Source organism: Pseudochaenichthys georgianus, chromosome 10, assembly GCF_902827115.2.
Source record: "Pseudochaenichthys georgianus chromosome 10, fPseGeo1.2, whole genome shotgun sequence".
In the NCBI taxonomy this organism is placed as follows: Eukaryota; Metazoa; Chordata; class Actinopteri; order Perciformes; family Channichthyidae; genus Pseudochaenichthys; species Pseudochaenichthys georgianus.
Window position 1 is genome coordinate 20,023,001 of NC_047512.1, and position 19,854 is coordinate 20,042,854.

At 41.7% G+C, this 19,854-nt stretch overlaps 1 protein-coding gene and 1 pseudogene across 1 annotated transcript; one reads left to right on the top strand and one right to left on the bottom strand.

Moving 5' to 3' along the window:
• Positions 1-360: 360 nt before the first annotated feature.
• Positions 361-6,538, bottom strand: LOC117453733 (uncharacterized; annotated as a pseudogene).
• A 226-nt stretch (positions 6,539-6,764) lies between these two features.
• Positions 6,765-9,684, top strand: mif (macrophage migration inhibitory factor). Its single transcript, XM_034092691.2, has 3 exons — positions 6,765-6,969; positions 7,585-7,757; positions 8,344-9,684. The coding sequence occupies exons 1-3, from the start codon at positions 6,862-6,864 to the stop codon at positions 8,408-8,410; spliced, it is 348 nt and encodes a 115-aa protein (XP_033948582.1). The 5' UTR covers positions 6,765-6,861; the 3' UTR covers positions 8,411-9,684.
• The last annotated feature ends 10,170 nt before the right edge of the window (positions 9,685-19,854 follow it).

Below are 19,854 nucleotides of genomic sequence, written 5' to 3' on the forward strand. Positions count from 1 at the left end.
AAAAAACTTGATTCCCAAATCAAGAGACGATAAAAATTAAAACTTGTGATACAAATAATTGTTTTTGCTAAACTTTTCAAATAAACACCATTTCCAAAGTTACAGTAAATATAACCCCCCCCCCCCACCAGTGCCTGTTTAAAGCCTTAAAAAGAGGCCTTCACTATTCAATTATTACGTTTTCAATCAAAATGTTGTCTTGCAAAATAGTGATTTGATATAAATATTTTAAGTATATGTATATACCTAATTTAAAAATGTATATTTTGTCAAAGTCATCTAGTAATGGGTTCACCAACCACAACATTTTACAAAAAAATCAAAACCGAAAAAAGGTAAAACATAATTATATTGGATTTAAATATTTATTTATTTAATATTACCGACACAAAACATACAAAATACCAAGCTGTCAATTAACTTGTCCGGCAAATAACAAGGGCATCAGCGGCAACACAAGTAAGTGATAAAAAGAAATAAATGTGCAATTTATTGATTATCATAAATAAGTACGAGCTTTGTACATACGAATGAGATCACCTCAAATTGAAATGGCTGAGACTTTTTTTTTTTCAAGAAAACACCATGTACAACTGACTTCCTGTCAACTTTGGACATTTGCTTTTTTCACTTGCACAACAAAAATCATACACACATGTATCTGCTTCTTTATCTTAAAAGGTAATTCAATCAAGTCAATGCAAATCACTTAGAATAAAACTAGCATCCACCAGCCACATTCATCCCTTGAACCTCTACAACATTCAATTAAAAACCTGCTTTAATCCGTCCAGTTCTGTCATATATTTCAGGAAGAGCCTCTTAAAAACACTGGTGGTTTTTCAGTTGCTCCGCATCACTAAAGCCACTTGCACAGTTGGAGCACTGGAGTGCCATCTTTTCACTAGTGTGTATGAGTTGGTGTCTCTTTAAGTACTCCACACGACTGAAGCGCTTTCCGCACGCTTCACAGCCGTATGGACGCTCTCCTGTGTGGATCCGCTGGTGGCGCTCCAAGTTTCCCAGCCGGCTGAAGCTGCGTCCACACTGCTGGCACCGGTGCGGCCTCTCACCTGTGTGCACCACTTGATGTCGCTCCAGTGAGCGCGAGTGTGTGAAGCGCTTCCCGCAGATCTCACAGCAGTGCGGCCTCTCGGCGGCACAGGCACACTCGTGGTTCTTGAGAGCCCAGTCGTGGCTGAACGCGTTGCCACAATGGGCACACGGGAACACTTCCTTCCCGCTGTGTGAAGGAGAAGCTCCCAGTGGGCATGGGTGCTCCTCCAGCTCCGCCTCGGAGGTGAAGCCTCCTCCACACTGTGTGCAGAAGTGGAGCAGGTCCTCACCCCCCTCCTCTTCTCCACTCTCACCGACACTCCCTGAAGCAGACAGGTGGGGCAGGTGCTCTGACTGTCCCTCCTCCACATCCTGCTCAGTCAGGACCGCAGCCTCCTCCTCCTTCAGCTTATTGGGCCACCTCAGCTCCCCCCCGGGCCTCACAGCGTCCTTCAACCTGCCTGGTCCTATCTGCTCCTCTCTCTGCAGAGTCGGCGGCTCAAGCTCTTCTTCGTGCTCCAATCCATCGAGACCAATGAACTTCGGGGCCAGGCTGTCTTCGCTGCCTTGCACCCCCTCTGATTTGGGGCTGACCGGCCGGGAGGCTGTCATGGCCGCCTGTTCGCGGCCCCTCTCGGCCCTCAGTGCCGATTCAAGACCCCTCAGCTCATCCATGGTCATGCCCCCCTCTGACGGCTCTGCTGAGTCCTCCTCCCAGTCGTCCTCCTCATCCCTCTCTCCTGAATGAAGGGCCGGGGGGCGGTCGGACAGTTCTCCTGAGTAGAGAGAAAGAAAGCAGAGAGAATGAGGGACAAAGCTTGTGATATTATTCCCACTTTAAATTTAAACTACTGGCTTCTGAACATTTTGCTTCTTTCCCTGAATAGGTGTGTCCTTGGCTCATTACCTTCGCTCGTGGCTCTGGAGCCCGTGTGCCGCTTCCGGCTGGGCGTTTCCATCTTCAAAGCTTCCTTGATGAGCTGGAGAGAGGCGGGTCGATAGCCCTCTGTTTGTGAAAACTGCATTGAGAAGCACAGAGAATACAAACAATGTAAAATAGTAACACCACGTTTAATAAAAAAAATTCACATTTAAATGCGTTAATGCCTTTTTCAATTTGGCTTGTTAAAGGTTAAGTTGGTAACGTAGTCCCTCAAACTATCATAACCTATAACCTGATAGCAGTGTATGATCTGTGGAAAGGAAAGCTACAGGTGGGCTACCCGAGTGTCCCATTACCTGCGTTTTCTTATACAGATTATTTGTACCAATTATACCGTGTAACAAGTCCTCACTGCAGGAGAAAAGGTTCAAATCCGACACAGCGCCTCCTTTTACAGTCTGTATTGCCTGTTTATGTAATAATGAAAAAAAGGCCTACCCAATCAGCTGTTTAAGCAATCAGTCGAGGCAGACAGACAAAACAGTTACTGAATATGTGTCCATATTTGATCACTGCTGCCTAGTTTAACAGTTTTATCGGGTTACACATGCCTCTGATTGGTTGTTTTCCTTTTTGCGTAGAGAACATCTTGCAAATAGAATTATGAGCACAGAAGGAGGCTAAGAGACTTTTTTAAAGTTATTGTGCTAATGTGATAAGTAACCAACTGAACGTTAGCTCCTTGAAACAAAACAATAAGATTGTTATTAAAGCCATGCTGTGTCAGTAGTGATGTGTCGGTCGCGAACGAGCCGATTCTTTTGAACGGCTCTTTGGTACGAACGAGGGGAACAGAGTCGTACTTGGTGAGAGCCGTTCTTTTTATCGTTCAATCGTTGGTGCGCACTCACTGCCTGCCAATATCCACTCGCCTTTTGAAAAGCTTGATTTTGTTCCCCAAACGTATTCTATGTAAACCCCCCCCCTACTCTGATTGGTAGGTTTCAGCACGAGGAGTGAGATGGGGTGGGTCTTAAGGGAATACGTGAGAGAGAGAAGTCATAACAAGTGGTACAGGACAGGTCAGGTAGACGACGTGTTTTTCAGATGGAAAATGAGCCAAACGCGAAAACGCAGCAGCATATGGATGCACTTCAACCAAAACCCAGGCAGTGATAAAGCGGCTGTACCATTTGTAAAGGAAAAATATCCTTTAAAGCAGGGTCAACAAATAATCTCCATCGCCACTTAAAAACACAGCATCTAATATTAAGAGTTGCGTGAATTTCATTCAAGGCAACTTTATTTACTTACCACGTACGGAGGGTACATTCAAAGTAGTACATTCACTGACATGATGACATGGATATGGCACCACCCTGTGTCATGTTTACAATGCAGATTATTGACATTAGGTCTGGCAATACAGTCAATCATTATCCTGGTGATTATTTCGCAGATTAAAAAAAACGGCTCTTTTGAACGGCTCCACTATGTGTCAGTCCTCAAAAACACCTTGTAATGACTTCCCAGGGAGGCCAACAACATATTTTGCATGCTTTGAATATTCAAATACAGAAGATAAGTGAAGAGGGAATATGTGCCTTACTACTTGTTCATGTGGGTGTTTTAAGCAAACAGCTGTTCACCTCTACTTGTGGTCTTTCTACCTAAAAGCTGTTGCTCTTGCGAGGCGGAGAGCGGCTCATCGAGAAGCTAAATATCAAATCAATATCCTTCCCGTCATCAAGTGCATCTCAGCGGTGATTTGATGGCTGACGAACACAAGCACAACTCTCTTTTTCAGTTATTTTCCATTTGATATGAAGCTGCAGAGATGCTGTGCCACTTCTTCTTCTTCCTCCTCCTCCTCCTCCTCCTCCTCTTCTGAGAAAGCCTGTCTCCCTCACCTCCTCTTTGATGTTGGCCGTCTCCTCCCCCTCACCGCTGAGGCTGCCCTCCCCTTCCTCGTCTTCCATCATCCCTCCCTCATCCTCTTCATCCCCGGGGTACTGGATGAGGTACATCTCCCTGGCCTCCTTTCCCCCTCTTCCTCCTGCTACCATCCCCACAGCTCCTCCTCCTCCTCCTCCTCCTCCTCCTTCCTCCCACACAACTCCAGGCCAGCGTTTGCCATAGGCTGCTGCCGGGCCCTTCTTTGACTTGCCTCCTGTGGAGAATAGAGGAAGACAAGGGAAGGGAAGGGTGGGAGGGAGGGAGGTGAGAGAGGAAGGAGAAAGAGTTCAGGTGGGCAGGAGAGAGGGAGGGTGAATAATGAGGGGGAGAGAGATAAGTGGGAGGAGATGATTGGGAAAGCCAGGAGAGCCAGAGATAGAGGAGAGAAGTGGGAGATGGAGGATGAGGAGGAGGAAGAGGGGATTCAAGAGGTAGAGGGGAACAGGAGTAGAGAAGAGGTTGGGGGGAGGGAGAAAGTAAAAGGAGCAAGGGGAGGAGTAGTGAGCATGATGAACGAGTGAGGAGAGAGTGGGCGTAGAAGGACAGACAAGAGAGAGGATAGAAGAGGAAACCATGTGAAGGGGAGGAGAAAGCGAGTGAGGAAGAGAGAAGGAGAAGTGGAGTTGGTGGGGGCCATAGGGGAAAGGGGGAGGAAGACAAGGGGGAGGACAAGTTGAAGGAGAGACAGAGGAGGGGTGAGGATGAAAAGATGAAAGAGTGAGACAGCGAGAGGGGAGGTGGAGCAGGAGTGTGTCATTATGGTGGTGATGTGAGGAGTAGAGTGGAGGTGGCGGGGGAGGAAAGAAGGGTGTGTGTGTGTGTGTGTGTGTGTGTGTGTGTGTGTGTGTGTGTGTGTGTGTGTGTGTGTGTGTGCAACGTGACGAAGGAGAAAAAACAGCAGGAGGAGGTGGGGGAAGGGAGAGAGGAAGGAGGCGTGAAGGAGAGAGGAGCAGGAAGGGGAGGAGGAGTTGGAGAGAGACAGAGGAGGCGGGGGGAGGGAGAGGAGCAGGGCAGGAAGGGAGGGAGGGAGAATGTGTGCAAATTCACATAGGAGTGGGAGGGACAGAATGCAGCGGAGAGGGGGAGGTGAAGGACAGAGAGAGAGAGAGTATGAAGAGGAGGCGGAGGAGGAAGGAGGGAGGCGGAGGAGGAAGGAGGGAGGGAGAGATCAGCTCCTGCCAGATGGTTTCCAACAAAACAAGTGCGTCTCCACATAAGCCCTGACTGCACAACAAGAACCTGTTTCTCACCATACAGAAACAATCATACTCAATATTCATGTTTGAGCAAGGTGCCATTTAAATGTCATCAGAATCAGGTTTACACATAGGAACCTGCCTTGGTGTATATGGTGCATACATAAACAGTTAAAGAAGATACATTGGAAGAAAAACGAACAAGACAAGAAATATTTACATTAAATATATATACACACTAATAGACTGGGTAAGGTAATAGGACAAAAATAATAACATTAAATGAAATATGTGCAGTATTGTTACCAAAAGTGGAAAGCTGTGCAGATATGAAGTCGCTTTGTATGTGCAACATATTCAGAGGGTTGTGCAAGACTGACAGTAGGCTACTTGAAATAAATACAAACTAAATATATGACAAACTAAAAAGGTAGTGGAAACCAGCTAGTTGTGGAAGGTAAACCTAAATCCTAAAGCAATACTTACGGGCCTCCGCAACTTTTCGTTTCTGCCGCCCTCCAGCCCGCTCCTCCGCCGCCGACAGCCCGGCGCTGCGGCGCTGCGCCGCCCAGCCCATGCCGTACTTGCGCTCGGCTCTCAGCTTGTGGTCGGTGAGCCTCAGCCGCTGCTTGAGAGCCTCGTTCTCCTTCCTGTTGAGGGACAGCTCCATCAGGTAGTCGTTCACCATATCCTGGAAGAGTTTGGAGATCTCGCACACCGAGGCACGGATCAGACTGTCCATGACAGACGTCAGATGAGTCTCAAATGTGGACACCGATTCTTCCATCATCGTGGCCACAGGTTCAGACCTGGTTCAATAACAGTGTGTTACCATCACGAAAGTTACACAGCCTAATGTAATGCATAGCTTAAGAGACACTGCATGTATCCATGTTATGCCTATCGCCAATGTCATGTACACATTTTAACTTTATTAGTTAGTGAGCAGCTGCACAATACATAATATCGACGTAATTTGTGACAGTGATTGCACACATGGTTATTCCACCTCTGTTATCGTTTACTTAAACTCTAGTAATGCCTAATTTAACCTGTGTAATACCACATACAAGTTAGCTTGTTATTAAACGTGCATTGTTATTGAAACACAGTAATGTAAAAGTGGTAGAGGAGGAGCAGCGTCTCCGTCAGGAAAGTGATCGCGTTAGCAGCCTGGCTAATTTAGCTCTGTATACGTACCGTTTCTTGGATGAAATTAGGAATAACTTGGAGGTGAATCGACGACAGACGGTTTGGTTTCACGGATCGCAGATATGCCAGGTCGATGTTCATGAGCAGAGAGACGCGGTGACAAAGGAAAGCGCCATCTAACTTCTGCCCTCTCTCTCTCCGTGCCACTGTTTTCCCTCTCGCCTCCTTCTGCTCTACTTATTGATGCTAGAGAACACTGCGCATGCCCAGTACCGTAATTACCCTACACTCAAGAATAGCCGCACCCTGGAAAAACACATTCAGGATTTCATGCACCACTTTGTATTTATTGTGGTCTTGACAGCAGTGTTAAAGTGTTAAGTAAATTGGGAAATAATAGCAAAGAACTACTTAGCTTTCTCTTGGTTGGCGTTTTGGTTGGAGTGTGAACAGAACAGTGTCTTCCAGACTGGAAGGAGGCGCTGTGGTCTCTTTGTCTGCCAACTCCACCACAGAAGAAGAACAGTCTTATTTTAATTTTATTCTGTGCAGAGCAGAATCCGGAGTCGCATCATCAGCAGCAGCCTGTGAAGGGAGAAAGATAAAAAAGGAGTAATCATGCCGATGTTCACAGTGAACACCAACGTGGCTAAAAGCGATGTACCGGCGGCTTTGCTCTCCGAGGCCACCGAGCAGCTGGCCAAAGCTATGGGCAAACCTCCACAGGTAAAGTAGACCTTAATCCTGCACAATATCCTGATGTTCAATGAAACTGAGGGGCTATGTGCCTTTATTCTTTCCTATATGTATTACCTTGGTAAATGTAACTTCTCTGCTTTGTGCAATATGACCAAAAACAGGCAGCTAAAATAAGGGATATACTTCCTGCACAAGTAGGTTATGTAAACACAGTAGGCCTATTGACTGTTTGGTCGATGATTGATCAGAGGCGTCAGTTCACTAAACCCACAAGTTAAAAGCAAGTATCTATAATTTCAAGCAAACTGATGCTATATACTACATATATTTTTCTATTTTAAACGGTCAACAAATATTTAATACACAATCTTAAGATTTTTTTTAACGGTTTTGTTTTTGGTCACTTTTCAAAAACATTCTTCGGTATTGAGTTGCAGTGTAGTTATTTGGATTCACAACTCCAACATTTCCAAAATCCTTCATTTATATCTTTAGCTTAATATTGAATATATGCTGAAACTACAATAGAGTTTGACGTTCAAATAGGTTAAGAACCAGACACTCTGACAACAGTTATGATTGATCCACATTCACCCAATGTAAGCTAACCTCAGTTGTGTGCCTCTTTCTTGCATATACCAGTACATTGCTGTGCATATCAACCCTGACCAAATGATGATGTTTGGAGGAAAGGGCGACCCCTGTGCACTCTGCTCCCTTCACAGTATTGGCAAGATCAGCGGTGCTCAGAACAAGCAATACTCTAAACTCCTGTGTGGACTGCTCAACAAACACCTGGAAATCTCTCCTGACAGGTAGGATACAAACAGCAACCAGTACATATACTGCAATAATGTGAGAAGCAAAGGTGACAGAAACATATAAAGCTCAATGTTGTGCCTCCTTGTCTCCACCCTCCTCCGTCCTCCTGCCTGTGAGTCGGAATTAGAAGTATGTTCAGCAACTCTGATCGATAACAGGTCAATCGTTTTTGCGTACTTGCGTGACACATCTGTACAATTTGTAAATATATGAGTGGTCATGAACACTGAGATAATTAAATACAGCGGTATAAACAATGAACAGTTCAATCGGATTTGCATCAGGTTCTATTTTATTCACGTTTGTTAAAAATTAAGTCTCATTGATCTCTCATTTTGTTGAATGCACGTTGCCTCGACACCTCTCTCTTTGTGTCTCTTTCTTTCCGGATCTGCTTGCATCTCAGGTGGGAGGAACTAAGACATGAGGCGAGGAGGCATAAAAGAAGGAAACAATAATGTACAAACTGAGAAATAAGAGGAGACGGACATACATAGAGAAATACTAGTGTAACGCGCATACCTTGCTTACTGTTAATGTCTTATCTTAATATCCGATTTTTCTTTGTGTCTATTTCAGGATTTACATTAACTTTACAGATATGGACGCAGCCAATGTGGCCTGGAACAACAATACCTTTGCCTGAAAAGGTGGTCAACACACTGAAATAAAAGATAATTCCAGTATTTTCCCGTACGAGCAGAGTTACATTTGACAACATGAATAGTCAAAGACACAGGTGGTAATTTAGAGGTGACTATACTGTATGACTAATTTGAAGAGGACTTAGCTGGACTTTTTTGCTGATTATTTTCCATTAATATGCAATAAAACAACCCTGTAGAACCTAAATAATTCTGTATTTTCCTTGAGTGTCTAGCCTGACAACATCGCCGTACATTTTACAAGATCCCTGTTTTTTTATTAGATTCAAACACCCATTGAACCTTACAGAACTGCAGATTAATGAAAATGCAGACCAAAACAATATTAGACACCTAAATGTGAAGCAGCTAAATGGAATTTGTTCATGAATCATTTCTTTTGGTTATTTAGACGTGTACTTTCCCTTAGCCTATTTAGCCTGACAGATATTTGTGGCATCGGGCATGACTACCTCTCTGAGCTTCTGAACGATCTGAAAAAAGACAAAGTCCTCCTTTTCGCCTCAAAGAAAAAATCTTAATGAGCTGTCAATTCTTCATGCTGACGTTGACATAATGGGTGTAATTTCTTTTAGCTAAATCCTAACTATTAAAAACGATAAATCAATATATTTAATCCCTTGGTAGTGCCTGTTTTGCTATAAAAATGTCCTTTTCATGTTAGAAGCCATTTAATTAGGTCACTGCCATGTCACAGCAGACAAATGGTAAAAGCTGTGACATCCATATTAATCTTTAGGTGGCACCCCTGTTTTAGAGTTTTGAGCACATGCCGATATGGCCAGCCTGAAAGGCATCTTAATATGCAGGGTGTGGAAGAGTTCGGCAATCCTGACTGCTGGCATACAGTCACTTCTCTGTGTTCTGTTTTGTAATGACATGGTGAATTCCCTAATCCAAGACTTTTAATTAAATCTTAGTGTCGTTAATTGAAATTTGATGGATAGCCAGAAATCTCTTTTTTCAGTGTCAAAAAGTACAAATCACCAAGTATGCCTTTTTACTATAAGAGGCAGTTCATCCACTTTCCTTCTAAGTATTCTTATATTGTACATGTTGTTTTAATTTGGTGTATGTGCAGGACTGGGGGAGTAAGTTAGTTACCGTTTTTTATTTTTTAGTTACTTACACTATTTTTTCTGTGTTTCTGTTTTATTGTGTTGCACTGTTGGAGGAGCCTGTGACCTAAGATTTTCATCGACATAACTACACTGTAGCTATGTACGTATGACAAATAAAAGCCTTGAACCTTGAACTAGTTACATGTAAAAGAGTTAGGGTATTACATTAAAAATGTAATGTAGTTTTAATCAGTTACAATGAAAAAATAATACGTAGTATAATATAATAATAATAATAATTAAATCACAATAACTCAATTAAAGTAGGCCTACACGTATCTCAAAATTGTACTGTATCGTTTTTAAGTAAATCTACTTACTTCCCAATGTTGTGGATTCTACAACTCATCAGACTTCGTGGGCTCTCCGTTTTATAACAATTATGGCCAGCTTTTCCCCTCAGTGTTGTCCAGGCCTTGTTGGTCCGTGTAACCAAACTGGGCAGACAGTGACACGGTATGTGCTTTAGAAGAACAACGAGAACATATAGTCAGGGGTGTCCAAACTACAAATACGGCGCTCAGCTAATTCAAAATGTATAATGAAATATGGCCCACAAATGAAACTTGTGCTTGTCATATATTGTACTTCTAAAAATGCATATGTAAAATATATTAGGCAAGACAAGTTTATTTATATAGCACCTTTCAACACAAGGCAATTAAAAGTGCTGTACAAAAATGAAAGACATTAAGAAAATGGCATTTAAAAACATCAAGATAATAAAATAAACATCAAAAGACAAAAAAAAAAGATTAGACAGTATTCATGTGTTAATAAGCCCATTTTTCAAATACATTTATTAAATTAAAGTTGAAAACATTTTCAAACAAATCATAGTTTACAACCAAAAAAAGCCCAATAACTTAATTACATAACAAGCTTGAAATATAGCCTTCATATTTCCTCTTTTTATAAGCAATCTGAGCTTCTGTTTTAAGGAATGAGCTGCTAACATAATAAATGAAACCCTATGGAGAGCTGGGATGTATAGGCTGTAAAGCATTTTCAAGTATCAAACATAATTGACCTACATTTTAATGATTTTGCTAACTTATAACTTAACTGATAAGGCAATCAACCTCATGTGAGTGGCACAGCCTTTCGTATATGTTTCTGTATGTGGCCCTCGGTGAAGAAAGTTTGGACACCCCTGATCTATGTGAATGATCCAAAACCGGTTTTTAATTTATTACGTTTTATCCTACCCTTTATTCATATTCTTCTTAATTATACTTACTTGCATGTCTTGTATCTATGATGGTATATGAGGGCCATCGTAGGTAAAGAATAAAACTTCAAAAGAGGAAAACCTTGGCTTTTCTTTGAGATGAAAGCGGTTCATTTACATAAGAAAACAACTTGAATATTGTCTGTGATTATATCATAAAGTCATACTTTTGCAAGAAATGTTTTAGAAATTATTTGTCAAATTTTACAATGAAACAAAAATAGCGAAACATTTTGTTAATAAATCAAATTGTGAACAGGGAAAGCCACACGTTTGCAAAGGGATGTGACAGAATGGAAATGTGCATATGTGCATTTTTCCATGTGTTTCTGATGAAACTTAAAATATCACCTAAACTAAATTAGCATTATGTTTTCTTTTGAAAAAAAAAACATTTCCTGCCTAGATGCTTATGGCAATTCTGGTGTGTGTTTCCCCATTTATTGCAAAGTTTAATTTAAATACATCATCCACTGTGGGCATTATATACATCAAGGTGCTTTGAGCATCTGGAAAAGCGCTATAATAAATGTAAGGAATTATTATTATTATTAAGGTGATGTACTTTGCAATTTGAGGCAATGAAGTTCCTTGAAAAACTAACAAAAAACAGTGGTTTTCCAATAATTGTTGTTCAGTTTTAAAACATTTTTTATTTAATTTTTATAAATGTAGCCCCACTCCTGCTCCAATATTATTCATATTTTAAACTTGCAAAGACCTCAATACACCCTCTAATGATCAGATATTACGAACGCATTTCTTATAGCTTAGCTTATAGCTTTCTTTTAACTTTTATGTGTGTTTAACTCATATATTTATTCTCCTCAGATATGTGTCATGGCTGTTGCCATGATCCGTTACTGCAGATAAAATCCAGGGGGAACTAACTGCAAATGGAAAAGGATCGGTCTAATCACTGGAGCATTTCTACTTCCTTTATCCCCTCTAGAGTAATGAAGGGCTATGATTTTATTTTGCTAAAAATGCCTCGTTATTAAAGATATCAGATATTGTGAAATCAAAACGACTGAATGACATAACAAATACATTTTTATTACATTTAAATCTATCTAATAGATGCCGCACCTGAATAAGCTGTTTCCTAAGAACAAAAAAAGCTTCACATACTGCCTACTTTATCAAAAATACTTTAAATATCATCAGTCACTACTGTACCACATGGCCAGGTGATGAGGAATCACATAATACTGTGATACTGAAACAAAGGCTGGCATGCAGAACACAGGACACACTATTGTAATTGTGTTGCCATGATGCAGCTTGTGAAATAGCAACAGGAGTTATGCATTATTTCTATGTATGTTGTGTGGTGATCAATTTAAAAATAACGTATAAGGTATTTCGGTACCACTTTACAATAAGACTACCCTTATAAAGGGTTTACGAATAGTTTGTAATTAATTTATTAATTAGGTTGTGAACACTTTATAAATCATGAATAAGCTTTTATAAGACATGAGATAAACGGGGCAACTGTGACCGGTTGCTTGCCAAATAGTGAGCCCACATGTATCTGTACTGCTAAGTCCATTAATACATGGGAATGTGTTACACTTTACAACAAGGCTCCCTTTTGGCAGTTATAAATGTTAGTAACTCATAAATAAATGGTCATAAAGAGATGCCAAAAAAACATCAAGATGGAAGGGGGGGGGGATCAACTCAGTGAACAACAGATACCAAGGATGCTGGCTGATGAAGAAGACGAAGTAAGCTAGCCAATATAAGACTTAGCAGTACAGATACATTTGGGCTCACTATTTGGCAAGATGACTAAGCCTTATAATGGCTGCCTATCTTACTTCGTCTTCTTCATCATCCAGCATCCTTGGTATCTGTTGCTCACTGAGTTGATTCTCGCTAAGTAGCCAATATAAGGCTTAGTCAGCTTGCCAAATAGTGAGCCTGTGTTGATGTATGAAAACTATGTTTGGTTTATAAATGGTTCTTAATGATTAATAAAGTGTTTACAACCTAATTAATAACCTAATTATAAACCCTTTATCAATCCTTTATAAGGGTAGTCTTATTGTGAAGTGGTACCGGTATTTCTACGTCATGGTGAGTTTTGAGGTAGTTCTGTGCTTGAGTAATTACATTTTCTGTCCACAACGTGTCAGACTCTGTCTGTAATGGACTGCATTGTGCAAACAGTATACTGCTGCAAGGAAGAAAAGTTTACCAGATGTCTGTAGGGTTAGCTTATTTTATTTTTGCACTTGTGTTTAAAGTTTACTACAGGGCAAGTGCAAACCTGCAATATATTTGACTACACAACTAGCTTTACACAGTATTTCTTATTTCTGGAGCACAATTTTCTGCAGTTTCAGCAGTAGATAGCACCATTTTCTACTGGTTAAGCTTTTACAAAGAGTTTGTAACTAATGGTTATGGCATCATTAATAAATAAATTATTGATCCATTATTAAATATCTAAAATATCCACACATAAGTGGGACAAATCAATTGCATGTTAACTATGAAATCAGTTTTCCGTTTGTAGTTTCCTGCCACTAAGCATGCTGGGAATTGTAGTTGTAGTGTGTGAAATCACATGTGACATTAATGGAATTCAGTTCTTCAGTTCAGAACGGTAAGTGGTACACATATTCAGTCAGAGCAGAAAAACGTTACAGTTTTCTAGACAAAACACGTATCACGTAGACACAGATTTGTATTCCTACGCACAACACAAGTCCACAGACAGTGCCATGGATAGAACAAAGTCAGACCAGAGCAACAAGGAGACATACGACAGCCAGAACGATGAGAGTCTCCTGCAGTTTGACGCAGAGACCGTCAAACTGCTCGTGATGAGAGGAGATGAACTCTTTGAGTGTGTGACAGTCTGGGAGGAAAGATACGGCGCTCTGGAGGAGGAGGAGATGGAAACTAAAGAGGCTCAACACAAGCAGCAGCTGGACGAGAACCTGGTGACCATAAACCTGCTGAAGAGAAGAGAGGAACAACTCCTTCAAAGCCAGGAGAAGTCCACCAAGGACCTGGCTGAGAAACCACAGAGCTCGGAGAGTGAGAAACAAGGCATGAAGTATGTAGTGGACAAGAAAAACTACCAGGCCGCTAGAAACCACACCTTGGAGAGCGAAAAACAAAAGATCGAATGGAAAGTTAAAGGGGTGATGAAGCACAACAGTCAGCAAACCTTTAGAATCCAAACCTTGGAGAAGGAAGTCCAAAAGTTGGTGCTCCAGTTGAAAAAGCAGGGAGAAAAGATCTCTGAAGACCAACAACCGATGGAGGCCAAACTAAAAGAGGTCTCTCAGGAAAAGGACGACCTGGCAAAGAATCAATCAATCAATCAATCAATCAATCAATCAATCAATCAATCAATCAATCAATCAATGTTTATTTATATAGCCCAATATCACAAATGTTACATTTGTCTCAGTGGTCTTCACAGTGTGTACAGAATATCAGTATGACAATACGAAGAAAGAAGAACCTGAGCTGTGAGACTGAGCTCAAACAGGTGCCAAATTAAAACAGGTGGAGGAGGAGAACGATAATCTAGCAAAGAACAACAAAAGCTGGGAGACGGATGTCAAACAGCTGAAAGACCAGATGAGAGAGAAGGAGGAAAAGTTCTCCAAAGACCTGGCTGAAGAACACCTGAGCTGCGAATCCAAGGTTCATTTGATGGAGATCATATTACAAGAGGAAGAGAAGAAAAGTGACAACATGGTTCACAAAATGGAATGAATTGAAAGTGGTTCAGGCAAAATTAGAAGAGGCCAAGGAAACCATGAGGAACCTGGTCAAGGAAAACCAGAGCAATGTCAAACAGAAGGACATGAAAGTCCAGCAGCTGGAGAACAGATGAGCTGAGAGAAAAAGTTCTCTGAAGATTTGGCCGAAAAACACCAGAGCTGGGAGACTCAGTTAAAACAGGTGGAGGCTAAATGCAAACAGCTAGGTGCAGAAGCAGAAAAATCATTTGGTCCAGATAAAAAAAAGCTGGGAGACGGATGTCAAGCAGCTTAAAGACCAGATGAGAGAGCAGGAGCAAAAGTTATCAGAAGACCTGGCCGAAAAACAGCAGTGCTGGGAAACCAAGGCCAGTTTGCTGGAGACCGATATAAAAGAGGTCACTCAGGAGAAGGAAGACCTGGCTCAGAGACTTCAGAGCCAGGCAACTGAATTCAAAGAGATTCAGGCTCAATTACACAAGGCAGAGGATGAGAACAACCTGAGCTGGGAGACAAAAGTCCAACAGCTTGAGGAGGAGATGAAGGAGCAGAAGAAGAAGTGCTCCAGAGACCTGACCCAGAAACACCAGAGCTGGGAGACCGCGGTTCATCTGATGGAGACTCAACTGAAACAGGCGAAGGACGAGAAGGACGACCTCGCTCAGACGCGACTGAGCTGGGAGGCTAAAGAGAAGAAGATGGACGATGAAAAGACACTTCTGGAGGACCTCTGTCTTCACATGAAGAATAAGAGCAGAGGATTCTTCGCTCGCAGGAGGGCGACTGAGGAAAGGGACGTCGTTTTGCAGAAAATACTACGCAAGAGAAGGAGATGAGTAAGAAAGCAAAGGGGGAGAAAGAGGAGAAGGAGGAGGCTGGACGTCAGTAGCTGCCTTTTCCTCCCCTCTTTCCCTCCTCCATTTCCCTCACCTCCTTCCTCACCCCTTACTGCATTCCCGTTTCCATACAGGGTTTTCTCCTGGAGCGCAGGTTTTCCCACAATCTGTATAATAGATGTAAAAAAACTCACTATTAAGTCCCTCCCCATTAACTGTACCTACTTCCTGCTACCTCACCCTCTCTCACCGTCCTCCATCCTTTATTTACTTTACCTACTTACTTACTTTCCCCTCACTTCACCCCAAACTCTCTCCTGCATTTCCTACATCACCCTCTTCCTCCCTTCCCATTTTCATATTTAGTGTTTTTTTGTTGTGTTTAGACTTGATTTAAAAAAATTAAATATCAATTAAATGTATTATGTGTATGCCTCACTGTGTAAACGTATACAGTTTATATTAATTACTGTATGACATGTTGGTTACTAAAGTACTGGTATCTGTTCTATTTGTGATTTAAACAACTTTGAATTTAATAAACACAACAACAATAGAAGTTTGTGCAGATTGTTCTTGGTGTTTTTACTTTTGGGTTCAATTACATTATTTTGTTTTTGTTGTTTTTCAAAAATGTGGTGATTTCATAAGAGCTGCTAAAGTATTCAAATGTGTGTATCAGGGTTTATTTAATGTATATTATGAATTAAATCTTGTTGGGTAGGATCAATGTGCTGCTGCTGGTCTCTCTATATTGAGGTGAAGTTTCTGCTTTATGCTGATGATGTTTATGTTTTAATCAACACTGAATTTCATAAATGAAAAAAAAACCATGGTATGGTTTCTTTTTGGCTTTGTTTTTGTTTTGTTTGTCTACCCTCCCTCCCAAATGTAAAGCGTCTTTGGGTTCAAGAAAAGCGCTATAGAAATCAAATGTATTATTATTATTAAATAGAAGATGTATGTATTTATAGTTCTTGGTGTTTTAATATTTGTCTCACTGTACACGTTCAATCCCATTATGTTGTCATTGTTGTTTTTATCAAAGGTGTTCATTTCATACAAGCTGGTCCAATATTCTTGGACTCACTCTAGTCCTCAAAACATTGAGTTTAAAAGATGAAAATGTAATTTTATCAACGGAAACATATAGTGTCAAAATAGAGAAAAATAACAAATAACAAGAATGACTGGAGAAACGACATATGTGATGTGATCTTAATTGAACAACACAATCATTAAATGGTTCCCTATTATGTAAAATGCACTTTTAAAGTCTTTAAACTACTGAATTTCCCCACGGGGATTAATAAAGGTCCATCTTATTTTATCCTATCTGACAGAAGCATGTTGCCCATAAACTACATGTCCCACAATGCATTTCATTGTGTGACATGTGCACTGAAGAAACTTGCAATTATTTACCCTAGACTTCTGCTTTCAGTTAATTATGAAGTTATTATCCTATCCAATAAAACACAGAACACACATGCAGAGGTGAACACAAGACACCATTAGCACGACCAGTAATCAAGCTGTCATCACTACCCTCCTGACTGTTCTCCTCACTGTCTTCCTCTCTGTCAGACATGGTAGCTGATGATGTAGGCCTACTATTTTCTCTCTGGTTGAGTCTGCGATTAGATGCTCGCATCCAGAAGTCAACAGCTGGGTTTGGGTCGAAAGTCTCTGTTGTCATCTTAGACAAGTGGATGTAATCAAATAAGTATGTGAACATAACCAATAACCTGTATACCATAGCTAATAACAAATGAATGTAACTTATTTTATTTGTGTTGTTCATTCATATCTTATTTTACCTTAACATTAATTTATTTATGCATTTCTTTTGTTTAATCTCTCCAGTTTTAAAGGATATTTTTGGTTACTGTCCTGTCCTATAGTATACATTGGAATGATTTCACACCTGTTTATGCCAATAATTATAAAGGAGTGCCTTGGAAATATGTGTTTACATAAATTGGGACCAAACTGTTTGAACTTAGACTAAAGTGAACTATCTAAACACTCAGAGTCCTTTACCTCACTAAGCTGTAGTATCAGCCTCTCAGTCTGACTGGAGAGGACTCTCCCTCCACATTATTGTAGAAACATCTTCTTCTTAAATCCGTTAGAGCAGCTAGCACCAGATTCTAATAACAATAGCGCCGGTACCGGGCGGTGCGCCCTTCTCTCTCTCCCTCGCTCACTCGCATTTTGGCTGTGAGCTGCGCGCCAGATAAGCCAACATCCCCCATTTTCATCACTTACAGCGCCCATCGTCAGGGGCGCCGCCAGGGATTTTGGGCCCCATGAAAATATATCACATTGGGCCCCACCACCAGGCACAGGCCACTTTGTTTATAAATTACCTCGAGGGCCGTACCAAATGTTCTAGCTGTCCGTATACGGATCGCGTTCACATCAGAAAAAGTCCCTGGGGGTGGATTAGGCAAATGAAGCCGCTGACGTCACTTCTTCTTCTTCTGCTTTGGGTCTACTGGCAGACCGCAACCCACTTCACGGCGTATACTGCCGCCCAAAGTCCCCGGCCGGAAGTCCCCGGAGTTGGGGAAGGCTTCAGTAGAAGCTGCTGGGAGTCCCAGCAGCTTCTACTGAAGCCTTCCGAGTAAATCGCCAGAACGCCGACACCTCCTCATCTCCACCGCTCCCATGTTTTATTTTGTGTTGCCATAAGTTAGTCTCTCTGCGTTTCTGCGCTGGGCTAATGCTAATGCTAATGCGAGGATAATAAAATGGCGGCTTCACAAAACTTTTTGGGAGTTTTACGGGGCGTGGTTTGCAATTCGCCCAGCCAATCAGGAATATAGCTCTTTTCTCAAAAAAGAGCCGCTCGAAAGTCCCTGCTTTCTAGCAGGGACTTTCGAGGGGATTAAAAGGTTCGCATGAACTACTTTTAGTACCGGCTCTTTTTGGTGTGAACGCGAGCATGAACTAAGTTCGCATGAACCTTTGTGGGAAAAGTACCGCAGTGTGAACGCGGCTAATGGCTATGTGGGAAAATACTGTGTTTGAAATGTATAATTTAAATTAGATGTTAGCTTTTTGTTATATATATATTGTATTCCAGTCTCCCTTCAGATATGTTAAGTGGCATTCAACACAATGCTGCTCACCTCCTTCAGTTTGGAGAAAAGCTGGTTCAGGTTCAGCCTTATGGGGGGACAGGGCTGCTGAGCCTAAAGATGGATCTGTTGGATCTGGCGCCAGGGGAGGGACAACTGATTTAGTATGAATAGGCGCTAAAAATGTGCCTGCATTTATTAAAGGTAGGTAGGTAGGTAAGAATGGAGAAACCAGCTCGAGTGCGCTAGAATTTGAAAGTACACAACCGAAAAAAATCTGCCCCTTCCTTCAGAGTTCCTTACAGAGCCCCTCCTCCAACACACACGAACGCGCACACATGACCAATGAAGGCACGAGATAAGCTTGTGCACAGATGGAAGGCTGACAGGCAGGTAGGCCATCCAGTTATTTTAGCTGGGCCGGCTCAGATGATTGGTTGTGCTTTTTACTGCGCCACGGCATCCACAGATGAATTTTTTGTATTTATTGTCAAAGCATTTAATATATTCATTGCTATCGGGATGTTAAGAGCATTCCATGGAATATAACAAAAATTGCTTCTGAAGTGAATTACCTACCATACATAAATGTCAGCTAAAAGAGAAGTGAAGAGCAGTGAATTTGCTGTAAAGATATTAACAGTACTTAATGTCAGCTTAGTAAACAAAAAAACATTAGTTTACAGACTAATTTCCACCACTCATGGACCACACCCACCTTTTCTTGTGAGAAACTGGGTGACATACTGTCGCCCTTTAGTCCCTCTCTCTTGTCTTTCTCTCCTTTCTCTTCTTTTCTTAGAGCCTGACTTTGTTGGTCGTTGAAACATGGTACAACACACGTATGTAGGCTAAGTACTAGCATCCCTCCTCACATGCTTTCACTCTCTGCAAGTGCCGGTGCCGCACCTCGTTTGGAGGCAGGACCAAACCATTACATGTAAATAGAAGGGGGTGTACAGAGGCTTTGGGTAATTCACTTTTGGTAGAAAATAAGTTAAATGAATCGTAAGTTTAGTGAGTAATTTATCAATATAACGTTCTATTAATGTTAATTATTGAGGATTGATGAAAGGCTACCCCTGTCAGTCACGGGCCCTTAGAATCGTCCTAACTTTTCACCCCCTTACGGCGCCCCTGCCCATCGTACAGGGCAAATTAAATGTGTAACCGGGGTGATCTGGCGCCCTAGGCGAACATCTATAACGCCAGTGCTACGGGCCGACCCTGAGTTCATATGCAACTCGCAAATATCTTTCTCTCTCACACCTGCGCACTAGTCATGTGCAGCCCTGACTATAGAGCACGCACAAAAGCGCGAGCACCAGGGGCGCTACAGTGGAATTTTCTACTGCAACACTCCCCACACGCAAACATGTATACACACGCGACTGTTACAATGAAGACTCGATAATCAGCT